The sequence below is a fragment of the Bos taurus genome, chromosome 23 (assembly GCF_002263795.3).
Source record: "Bos taurus isolate L1 Dominette 01449 registration number 42190680 breed Hereford chromosome 23, ARS-UCD2.0, whole genome shotgun sequence".
Taxonomy (NCBI): domain Eukaryota; kingdom Metazoa; phylum Chordata; class Mammalia; order Artiodactyla; family Bovidae; genus Bos; species Bos taurus.
In genome coordinates, this window is record NC_037350.1 from 17,881,435 (window position 1) to 17,893,888 (window position 12,454).

The 12,454-nt window shown below is 37.7% G+C and overlaps 1 protein-coding gene across 1 annotated transcript in view; it reads left to right on the plus strand.

Moving 5' to 3' along the window:
- CDC5L (cell division cycle 5 like) overlaps window positions 1–12,454 on the plus strand; it is a 40,475-nt gene that overhangs the window by 14,184 nt on the left and 13,837 nt on the right. The window contains exons 9-14 of the mRNA NM_001076542.1: window positions 2,501–2,649; window positions 4,542–4,704; window positions 6,890–7,054; window positions 8,418–8,498; window positions 9,305–9,547; window positions 12,137–12,334. Of these exons, the coding sequence (NP_001070010.1) occupies window positions 2,501–2,649; window positions 4,542–4,704; window positions 6,890–7,054; window positions 8,418–8,498; window positions 9,305–9,547; window positions 12,137–12,334 (999 nt within the window). The remainder of the gene's footprint in view (window positions 1–2,500; window positions 2,650–4,541; window positions 4,705–6,889; window positions 7,055–8,417; window positions 8,499–9,304; window positions 9,548–12,136; window positions 12,335–12,454) is intronic.

The following is a 12,454-nucleotide window of genomic DNA, read 5'->3' on the forward strand; positions in this document are numbered from 1 at the left end:
CTCCTTACATCTCAGTTTTCTAAGAGTCAAATATAATCTTAAGGTCTTGATTCAGGAGTCAAACAGTCCTATAAGGCTTTGTAAGAAAACAGTGCCCCTCACTGTCTGCTTTCTAGAGTTATGAGTGACAGCTCTTTGTTTTCACCACTGTAATGCTAAGACACTTGTTTCATGATGGTTTTATTTTCAGTTTAAAGCATTTTTTTTTCCACTTAGAATTTAAACATTTGGCTCTCTCATGCCCTCTGCCTCTACTGTGCATCCACACTCTTTTCATTTTCCCGTCTTCCACTGTAGTTAATCATAATTTTTGTTAGCTCTATATTTATGGTTTACTTTATGACTCTGTGGGGCTTCCCTGGTGGCTCATATGGTAAAGAATCTGCCTGCAATGCAGGAGACTCAGATTCTGTCCCTGGGCCAGGAAGATCCCCTGGAGGAGGGCATAGCAACTCACTCCAGGATTCTTGCCTGGAGAATCCCATGGACAGAGGAGTCTGGCTGGCTACAGTCCATGGGGTTGCAGAGAGTCAGATACGACTGAGCAACTGTCACAATCACTTGTGACTATGCAAACTGCGTTCACTGCTGACCTACAAGTACCTTATGATTATTCTACTGCACAGTGTTTTGTTGTTCTTTGGATTAATACTTGTCTTACTTAGTTACTAAGATTTTTGATTACTTGGCACAAATTCATTTCTGGATCTGAACTTTATAAACTGTCAGTCTCCTGTAATCTGGTCAAATTTTAGGTATTCTTATCTTTTTCAGCACTTGAAGTCTTTCCCAGAATTTCTGAATGTTCTAGTCTGGACTGGATTACTCCTTAGATCTTGTTTATGGCTTGTTCTCTTGCTCTCCCTTCACTGTCACCCTGGAAAGTTTTCCCTTGGGTCTCCTCTTTGCTGGCTCCCATGTCTCTTGCTTTTTTGGTTGGCTCCCTAAAGTGAGGCATATCTGTCGGTAGCTTTCTGAGGAAGGTTTCGTGGGAGATGGAATTTTTAAGTCTTGAATATCTGTAAATTACTGTTTTACTCTCTTAATTTGCTTGTACAACTGGGTATAGAATTCCAGATTGAAAGGGTTTTTGTTGATAGCTTTGAAGGTGGTGTTCCAGGGGCTTCTGACTTGTGCATTTAAGGTTAATAGGAAACCTGGTTTTTTCCTTTGGAAGCTTATATGACCTCTTTTTCACATGCATATTTCTTGATGTGGGTTTATTTTTAACCACTGTACTAGGTACTTGGTGAGTTTTTTCATTCTGTAGACTCATGACCTTCAATTCTGGGAAGTTATTCTGAAAATTAGAAAAATTTCCTCCCCTTCATTGCTTTATTTCGCTATTCCTCTCTGGTTTTCTGTCTTAAGTGACTTTTTTGATTCACTGCTAGGAGATTTTCTGAATTTTACCTTCATACAGTTTTTAAATTTCTACTGTCATATTTTAAATTTCTGAGCTCTCTCTTTTTTAATTAGACGGGTATATGCATGCTAAGTCTCTTCAGTTGTGTCTGACTCTTTGCAAACCCATGGACTGTAGCCCACCAGGCTCCTCTGTCCATGGAATTTACCAGGCAGAAATACTGGAGTGGGTTGCCATTTCCTTCTCCAGGAAATCTTCTCAACCCAGGGATAGAACCCATGTCTCCTGCATTGTAGGCAGTTTCTTTACTGTCTGAGGCACCAGGGAAGCACGTGTGTGTGTGTGTGTGTGTGTGTGTGTGTGTGTATAAATATATATATATATTTTTTTAAGATGCAATTTATCCTTTTATAATGTACAGTTCAGTGGTTGGAGTATCAGTGTTGGATTGTAAGAAGAGCATGTGAGATCAGAATTACTTGGCTGTGACTCTATGGAAAATGTAGCCTGCCACAGACCCTGAATTGGGGATTAGGAGTTGTGGGTGCTGTGTTAGTAATGAGTGCAGGGTTATAGTAGAGGGTTATACTGTAAAGAGAGCATGTCAGTCCAACCTGAAAAGGTCAAGCAAGACTTCAGAAAGTAATCTGTCTTCTTGAGTTTTCTTATGAAGTAGATAGACCAGTTGGTAATATCTTAACCTCACAGTGGAAGAAACTGAGACTCAGAGAGTCTAATGAAGATTGGATCAAGAATTCGTGATAAAGCCAGACTGGGTGTTCTGATGTTTAGCTTAAGCTCACGTTGGGAAAGTTGAATTCTTAGTTCTTCATGTAAAGAGGCTTGGCATGGGAAATAGGAAAAGTTCTTGGGTAATGGTTTTCGTATGTGAGGCCACAATCACATATACATTTCTTGACATATAAAACTATTTCAAAACTTCTGACATATTAATGTCAGAAAGAATGGAAGTATTGAATTCTTCCATGGTTCAATATTCTTTTTCTCTCTTGGTTTTCATTGAGAAAATATGTAAGAATTGTGCCTGCTTTTTGTGTAGTAGGGCGATAAGAGAGGGGTTTGCTAAGCTGTCTAAACTATTAAAACATGCTTGTTTACTATCTTGTTAATCAGGAAGCGCAAAACCTCATGGCTCTGACCAATGTGGACACCCCATTAAAAGGTGGACTCAACACCCCTTTGCATGAGAGCGACTTCTCAGGTGTGACACCACAGCGGCAGGTTGTACAGACTCCAAACACAGTTCTTTCTACCCCATTCAGGTATTGTAAATAAACAACTGATTTCTGCTTTAGAAAAACCTGAATCCGAGGACTTGGACAATGTGTTTGCTTTAGAAATGTTGACAGAAAATGGAAATTAGTGTTTAACTTGCTTTTAGAGTTCCCCTCATTCATAGAAGCAAATAACATTATAGTATTTAGGAACTAGTCAAATACTACATGAACCTTCCTTCTTTTTTCAGAGTTTCTGGTGCTGTCACCCTGTTTGTGAATACTTTTAATCTGATTTAAGAAGTAGATCCATCCATTATTAATGATGATTGGTGACTTTTATAAAAATTGTAATCCCTTTTATGCATGTATTACTGTTGCTTGTTCCCCAACATTTTATCATGAAAATGTATAACATTTAAAGAGGTTGAAAGAATGGTAAAGCAAACATCCATATACTCACTACTTGATTCCATGGTTTAGGTTTTATTGTGTTTGCTTTATCATGTATCCATCCAGCCATCAGCCTATCTTACATTTAAATACATATCAAAGCAAGTTGCAGGTATTAGTACATTTCACCCTAAACACTTCTTTGTCATATAAATCATTGACTGGAGTTCAGTATTTGTTTATACTTCTTTTTTTTTTTAACTTCTTTTGTTTTAAGCTACTGTTTTTAAAGAATTTTTAAGATACAAATATTATAGAAACAACGTGTATTAAAATAGAATTTGAGCTTTTAAGATTAGAAATAGTTGGGGTTTACTATTAATTTTAAAATTTGTCCTCTTACTGGTTAAGTATGTGAAGCATTTCTGACTGTTATAGCTGTGCATGACAGCAGGATCAAGAACATTGGCAGCGAAAACCTTATGTGACATAATACTTACGCAAGGCTTGCAAGAGAGCCTAATCCCTCTTTCTCCCGTGTATGTCTTGTTTCTCAACTAGATTGTGAGCTCCTTGGGGGCAGGAATCACGTCTTATATGGTAGCACCTCACCTCACCTCTGGGAACGCTCTCTGGCAGCATCACCTGTCTGGAACACAGCCAGGATTCAGGAAGTAATCAAAAAAACAAAAGTCTTTGAACATATAAAAAGAAAATTATTTATTTTTGGCTACATTGGGTCTTCATTGATATGCGAGGGCTTTCTCTAGTTGTGGCAGTTGGGGCTTCTCTCTAATTGTGGTGCACGGGCTTCTCACTGTGGTAGCTTCTCTTGTGGTGGTGCACGGGCTCAGTGGCCCCAAGCATGTGGGATTCTCCTGGACCAGGGATGGACCAGGGATTGCACCTGTGTCCCCTGCCTTGGCAGGCAGATTCTGAACCACTGGAATACCAGAGAAGTCCGAAGCTTTGGACGTTTAAACTGTATGGTATGAAGTTTAGGGGTTTTATTTCTGAGAGTTTCTAGGACCTAACTCAGAACAATTCATATTTAGATGTGATCCTAAAAGTCTGGTGTTTGGTTTCCAAACAAACTTGAAGTATGCATACCTGTGATGAGAATGTGATGGCCAACAGCTATAGGCAGGGAGGAGACAAATGATAAGTTGAAGATACTGAACTCAATGAGAGTCGTTTGGGGTCTTAAGTGTGGTGGCCAACCTCCCTGACTACTGTGTGTTCTTAGCCACCCTGATGTGTTAAGAAAAGGTTGAAAAATGTTTTATGGACCTAGTTAATAAGGTGAAAAAATACTAGCTATCATGACTTTATTTCAAGTATTAAAATAAATACACTGCGTGTAAATGCTGAGTTAGCTGAACCAAACCTTTATTTTAACCGAGAGGTCTAACTTAAAACCAGATAGGGAGACAAAATTTTAGGAATCTTTATTTCTTTTCTTATAAAATAATTTATGTGAAAAATATTTGGAAGCACAATTCAAATAAAATTGGCACTTTCATTAACTAGAATTTCTGTCTTTCTAGGACTCCTTCTCATGGATCTGAAGGGCTGACTCCCCGGAGTGGGACGACTCCCAAACCAGTTATTAACTCCACCCCGGGTAGAACTCCTCTTCGAGACAAGTTAAACATTAATCCTGAGGATGGAATGGCAGACTACAGTGATCCCTCTTATGTGAAGCAGATGGTCTGTGTCAATTCTCTTTTAGTACTTTTTAAAAAAAAGTTAAAATCTCAAGGGTACCAAAATAAAAATTTTCCCCTTGTCAGTGCGTATTTCATATGCCTTCAGATTCTGTAACCTGCAGACACTAGAAAAGGAACATGATTTGTAGGACTTGAGAAGGGAAACCTTTTGGTCTTATTAGCCTACTTTTTCTTATTCTTATTTTTCAGTATTGATTAAGCTGATAGTAATGCTCCTTGTATCTTTTGTGATTTTTAATTTTTATTATTTACTAATTAATAGTTTAGCTTCTTGAATGGTACACTGATTTTTTTCCCTATTAAAATAAGGTATGAATTTCAAATGCCTCATAAATTAGATTTTGAACTTTGATTCCTCTGTTTGCCTCTGTACTTTTAGAAGGACAAAGTATCAGAGCCAAGTTAATTTGATGTTCATTGCTGACCTTAATGAAGTTTTTCTTCTGTATGTTTTGCAAGGTGATATAGAAAGCTAATTATAAAAGTTACACTTTTATTTTTGATCATGTTATTGCTTTTATTACATTACTACTGAGCCTTTTATTTATACCATGAAAGATCATTGTGAGATTTTAAAAAATGAATTAAAAAGACGCTTACTCCTTGGAAGGAAAGTTATGACCAACCTAGATAGCATATTCAAAAGCAGAGACATTACTTTGCCAACAAAGGTTCGTCTAGTCAAGGCTATGGTTTTTCCAGTGGTCATGTATGGATGTGAGAGTTGGACTGTGAAGAAAGCTGAGCGCCGAAGAATTGATGCTTTAACCGTGGTGTTGGGAGAAGACTCTTGAGAGTCCCTTGGACTGCAAGGAGATCCAACCAGTCCATTCTGAAGGAGATCAGCCCTGGGTGTTCATTGGAAGGACTGATGCTAAAGCTGAAACTCCAGTACTTTGGCCACCTCATGTGAAGAGTTGACTCATTGGAGAAGACTCTGATGCTGGGAGGGATTGGGGGCAGGAGGAGAAGGGGACGACAGAGGATGAGATGGCTGGATGGCATCACTGACTCGATGGACATGAGTCTGAGTGAACTCCAGGAGTTGGTGATGGACAGGGAGGCCTGGCATACTGCGATTCATGGGGTCGCAAAGAGTTGGACACGACTGAGTGACTGGACTGAACTGAACTGAATGGTGGTTTGCTTCTATTTTACAAATTAATTCTAACTTCATGTATAGATTTGGTTAGTTGAGAATTTTTTTAAATGTTTGGATTGATACCATGTAATGCTGACTCTGAATGGCTACATAGGAATTAAACAAGTGAAGAATCTAATGTGTGTAAAAGCACAGATCTGGACACTTCATGGGATTGAAAGTTGAGTAAAGATGTCCCTTGTCTTAAAGAATAGTTTATGCTCTGGAGAGATTGGCAGTACTAAACCAAATCCAAAAATAATTATAAGAACAAAATAAAGCCCTTTGAGTAAAACCAACATGCTAAGGGTGGCCAAAGAAAGGAATAAATCACATTTGCTGGGTGGGTACTAGGAACGCCTTCCTTGAAGGAGGTATGCTCGGCAGTAGGGTGGGGGGCTGTCCCATGTGGAGATCACAACATGAGTAAGCATGGAGCATGTTCTGGACGTAGCAGCTCACCTGGTCTTCCCTTCTTGCATATATGTGACGGACCAGTAGGGAATGAGACAGACAGGTGAGCTGAGGATGGACTGGGGAAGACTTTGGGTACTAGGCACTTTGAGGAAGTATGAGCTGTTTTCTTTGGCTTGCATATGACCTGTTTTGCATGAAAAAGAATCATACACACAAATTCAGCTGCCTTTTCAGATTAGGTTTTATTTATCCAAGGACAAATTTACTTTTGAATTTGTTCTTTCATTTCCCATTAAATTTCAGAAATCCTTAAAAGGAAATCCTAAAGGACTTCTTGTTTTTTTGCCCTCCAGAGGTATAATTCTCAAACCTGCTATTAGACTATCCCAGAGTAAATTCATTGACCACAAATCTAAGTTTTTATGATTGGTCTTAATGTAGGGAAGAAGTAGAGATAAAAATTAAACAAAATTTTGTCTCAACCCTTAAGTTAGGGATCATTTTTCTAGAATTAAAATTAGGCTAATTGTGTTTTAGAAACTCTTACACAATATTAGTTGAGTATTTTAATGTGTATAAATTGAGAAAGACTAATTTTTTTCTACAGGAAAGAGAATCTCGTGAACACCTACGTTTAGGATTGTTGGGTCTTCCTGCTCCTAAGAATGACTTTGAAATTGTTCTACCAGAAAATGCTGAGAAGGAACTGGAAGAGCGTGAAATAGATGATACTTACATTGAAGATGCTGCTGATGTGGATGCACGGAAGCAGGTGGGTGACGACTGTTAACATGTCCCAGGATCTCTACTTAGTGTTTTTTTCAGTATTGAAAAAAATTGCACTAAAGGAAAGTACTTAGATCAATCTTGATAGGTGTTCTTAAAATGTATAATCATACACGTTGCAGTTTAAATATCCTCTGTCAAATTCATTATGCTCCTTTAAAATATGTGTAAGTAGTCTATTAGATATTGCTTTCACTCTTGCCAAGACCAGTCTTAAAACAAGTACATCTTATTGATTGATTTGTTGGTTGGTTGATTTTTCTTCGTCAGTGTAAACTAATGGGAAGTTTCGGGTAACACAGGGAGCTCAACACGGTGCTCTGTGACAAGCTAGAGGGGTGGTATGGGCTGGGAGGTGGGGGGGCGGTTCCAGAGGGAGGGAACATATGTGTATTTATGGCTGATTCAAGTTGTATGGCAGACGCCAACACAGTATTGTAAAGCAGTTATCCTCCAATGAAAAAGAAAATTTAAAAAATGTGGATTTGGAAATTCAGAGTGCATCAGAATAAAATTAGTAACACCTTGTACTAATATAGTTTCTAGTTAATTATTTTTCGTATGTACATAACGACCAGGTGATATAAGTAGGATAGGTATCAGGTTCATTTTAGGAATGAGGAAACTCAGGTGAATTAAGTTAACTGTCCCAGGTCTTATGTCTTGAAAGTGGTAAAACGAGCTAAAACTGAGATCATGTGATCCCCTTCAGGACTTCTTGTTGCAGCCTATTTTGGGATATTTTTAGAAATTGAATCACTTCTAGGGATTGGAGTGATGGAAGTCGTGCTTTAGAGAGAAACCACATGAATGTGCTTTTTGGTGGGGGATGTATGATAATACTTTATGAATTTAGTTCTCTTCCCTATTTTGAGCTACATTTATTCTAAAAAATGGTTTAAAGTTTTCTTGTGTCAACCCACATTATTCATAATTTAAGAGTCATAAAACTGCACCCTTGCTGGCTGGGTTTTTAAATAAAAAATCAATAGCTTCTGAGGTGGAAGGGAAAGGTTGTATTGCAGGAGGGATAATTGGAAGCATCCCCTCTAAGTTTAGGACTTGGTCTTTTAGACAAGAAAAGAATGATTATCTGATTAAGGGAGCCATGCAAATCTGGAGAATGCTTCTAGTAGCTGTTGGAAGTTCTTAGTTTGTGCTGTAACATGAGAATGAATAGACTGGCTAATTTCAGTGGCGTTATATTGCCTTTCTACAAACTTACACAGATTACTACAGCTTTAGTTCTTGAACATACATGTTCTTATAGATGAAAGTGTTTTCACCTTTACTGAAATGTGTCAGATACTGTATAGCTGTAAAAATGGTTATAAAAATAATTTTTCTAGGCCATACGAGATGCAGAGCGTGTAAAGGAAATGAAACGAATGCACAAAGCTGTCCAGAAGGATCTGCCAAGACCATCAGAAGTAAGTATTAGAATTTCTGCCTTAGGAAGTTTTAAGTTTCTTTTTATGTGATTGATGTATTTTATATTATTCATAAAGTCTGTAAAACAACATTTCATCTACTTTCTGGAATATAGTAAAGCAGTTCCCAGATCCAGTCTTTTAAATGCTTCACTGGTACAAATAAGAATTTTGAAAGAAAAAAATAATTTCTTTCGAAAATGTTAAACTGCTTTAGGTATACCTTGGAGATACTGCAGCTGGGTTCCAGGCTACTGCAGTGAAATGCACGTCACTCAGTCAAGTGCGGATTGTTCTGTTTCCTTGTGTGTATAGAAGTTACATTTATACTAAACTATAGTTTTTTAAGTGTGCAGTAGTGGTATGTCTAAAAAAAGTACATACCTTAATGTACTTAATGTACATAACTTGATTAAAAGCTACTTTATAGCTAAAAAAGTGCTAATTATCGTCTAAGCTTCTGACCCTGAGTCATAATCTTTTTGCAGTAGTAGCATTAATGATCACAGCTCACCATAGCAGATAGAGTAGTAATGAAAAAAATGTTTGAAATATTGCAAGAATTGCCAGTGTGACATAGACAAAATGAGCAGATGTTGTTGAAAAAATGGTGCCAATAGATTTGCTCAATTCAGGGTTGCCACGAACTTTCAGTTTGTGAAAAAAAACACCTTGTCTGCAAATTGCAGTTACGGGAAGCACAGTAAAACAAGGTGTGCCTGTATTTAATTCATTGCTGGAAGAAGTAGTAATAGTAGTATGTTGCAGTACTATGTTTAATAATTGTACTTGTTTTAAAATTTTAGGTAAATGAAACAATTCTAAGACCGTTAAATGTAGAACCACCTCTAACAGATTTACAGAAAAGTGAAGAACTGATCAAAAAGGAAATGATCACAATGCTTCATTATGACCTTCTACATCACCCTTATGAGCCATCTGGAAATAAAAAAGGAAAAACTGTAGGATTTGGTACCAATAATGCAGAGCACATTGCCTATCTGGAACATAACCCTTATGAAAAATTCTCCAAGGAAGAGCTGAAAAAGGTATCATTGAGTATTTTTGTCTCAGGATTTAAGTATTTGTTAGATACTGTGTATCATGGACAAACATGAACATATTTTCCTATATGGATGTTCATAAACAACAGAAATATATGGTTAAGAGAGAAATTTCATGTTAAATGTTATGCAGACATCCTCCCTTCTCCCCTCCCCTCTCCACAATGTTCAATGATAGACCTTTATCAGAGAGACACTGGCTTTGATGACAGGGTGTTTTTGTCTCATGGGTGTGTGCCTCATTTATCGTTCCTACAGTTGTCATTTTCTGGGTTTAATTTTGCTGTCTCTGAATAGGGTGGGATTGCCTTTAATACTTAAACCTCACTTACCTAGAATACTATGAAAAAACAAGAATGTATTAAAATATTTACAGATTAAACCTTTCATCCATTCACAGAAAGGAAATACCGTTTATTGCATGTATTTCCCTGACATGGTTTCCCCCTGCCCTTGTGGATAAGGAAATAAAGAAATGTTTTCTGTATGATATAACGTCTGTCCTGCCTCTTCCTCCATATGCATTTTATTCTTTCTGCTTTGACAGAGCAAACAGCTGTGATTGTGCCTAGAAATCTGTACAGTGATACAGGAAAAGAGAGTTGGTGTCATGGTTGGAAGAGGAGTGGACTTTTGCTGAAGTCTTCTTTCTTTAGTCTTTCATTCTGCGGGGCAGTGAAGTACCTGTCCATTAGAATGGGCGGACTTAGGAGGAAACCAGATTCTTCTCTTTTCCCTCTTGTACTCGCCTTCTCTCTTTCCTACTTTCCCTTTTTCGTACTGTATAAGTGATACATGTCTATTATAGAATATTTAGAAAATAGAGGAAGAAGGGTTTAGATTTCTGTTTCAGTTTGCTTCTGAGTAACTGAGTTGCTGTCTTCTAGTAAGTGCTATGGAAGCTACCCTCTGTTAAGAATCAGATAATGACCTCATTGCTTGAACAGTTTCCTCTTGTTAGAGTGAAAATATGAGAAGATGGATTTGAGGAAATCAGTCTTCCTGAATTTATTGTATATATGGAAACCTGAAACAAAGATCACATTGTTACTAATAGAAGTTCTGTAAGGGACAGATTCTAATGCATGCTTTGAAAATAATTGTAAGTAGTGCTTTAGAATTTTATATGAAACCATTACAAAGTAGTTCATCCTCCTGTATTTTATGACCTGTTTGTAGTCCCCTGTGTTCTGAAAAATTTGAAGCACCTATACTTAGCAGATTCTTTAGGCACAGTTTCAGTGGAACTTAGCTGTACTTTCTCCTAATCATTGTAAGAGCTAAATTTGTCAATTTTTACCATGTACCGTTTCAGAGTTAAATACCATTTCACTGATAATAAAGAGCCCAGTTGTCATTAAGTGTGTTAAAATTGGTTTGTTTCCATTATTTCCTCTAAGAGGTATCATTTAAAAGGATCCATTCTTTATATTCTGTAGACTTGATCCCCCTCTTTTTTTTTTTGTTTAAATTTTTTCATATGCTTGTTATTTATCTTGATTTTTCTTATGTTTTGGTCTGTGTTTATTTTCTGATGTTCCTGGAATGATTGAGAGCTTTCTATAAAGCACAAAAAGTAATTGTTGGTTTTTCATGAGCCATGAAGCAAAGGGCTGGAAAGAGTTCATGTGGTATGCTGATGGAGTCTGTGTGTCTGCTGCTGGGCTGGCTCTTTGTGTCTTGCTGTATCACTTAATCCTCATAACAAACATGTTAGGTATTATCTCCCCTCTCCAGATGAGAAACGGGCTCACAGAAGTTCAGCAAGTTCAGATAGCTATTTAAATGCTAAAACTGTGATTGGACTCCGCTTGTCCAATTCCATCCTCATTCTATCATCTTAAACAGAATCTTTTCTAGTGACCAGCAATTGGTCTGTGATCTGTCATTATTTGATCTGTGCTTCCAGTTCTATTCTCTGGTAATGTCAGAGACATTCTTTCAGATGAAAAAAAAAAGGCATGTGTCAAAAAAAAAAAACCCTGCCTAATTCCCCTTCACTGCACTGGGAAGTCGGAAGTGTCGGGGTTGTTGGTGAGCGGAAGGAGCACCCCCACGCACTGGTCACCTTTGGTTTGGGTGTGAGCCTGTCTCTTCTGCTTCCTAGTGTTGTGTTTTTGAACAAATTGTTTAACCTCTCTGAGCCTTTGCTTCGTGAACTGTAATGAGGTTAATGACCTTAATGAGCTTCATGAACTTCAGTGAGGTTAATGTTGACTGCTTTGTAAGAGTGGTATGCTGTTTGGAGATAAAATAGGTAAAACTTTTCAGTCCAGTTCCTGGCACATAGTAGACGCCTGAGAAATGGTAGCTGCTGTTTTAATGAGTGAAGGCGAAGAATGTTTATATTATTGGGCGTAATACATGGATGCTTGACTCTTCAGATCAATCTGCATTGACTTCTAGGCTTCTTAATTTGTTTCACTTAGATATTTATAACCCCCTTCCAAAAAACCGTCAGTCAACCAAAGCTCATTGCTTTTGCCCAGGGAGGGAAAGACCAGTCTTTTAAAACTTTCTATTGATGGCAAGTGTCTCTAGTACTCAAGCTTACTGAAATTATTATTGTGACAGGCTCAGGATGTTCTGGTACAGGAGATGGAAGTGGTCAAACAAGGTATGAGCCACGGAGAACTCTCAAGTGAAGCTTATAACCAGGTGTGGGAAGAGTGCTACAGTCAAGTTTTGTATCTTCCCGGGCAGAGCCGCTACACCCGGGCCAACCTGGCTAGCAAAAAGGACAGAATTGAGTCGCTGGAAAAGAGGCTTGAGGTTGGTATCCTTTTAATATTCAACCTTAAATGTGTACTTTGATTGAAATGATGAATCAAACTCATACCTCTGATGAATGAAACTCATACAACTTCAGAAAAATAGATGTAATTGTTTTTG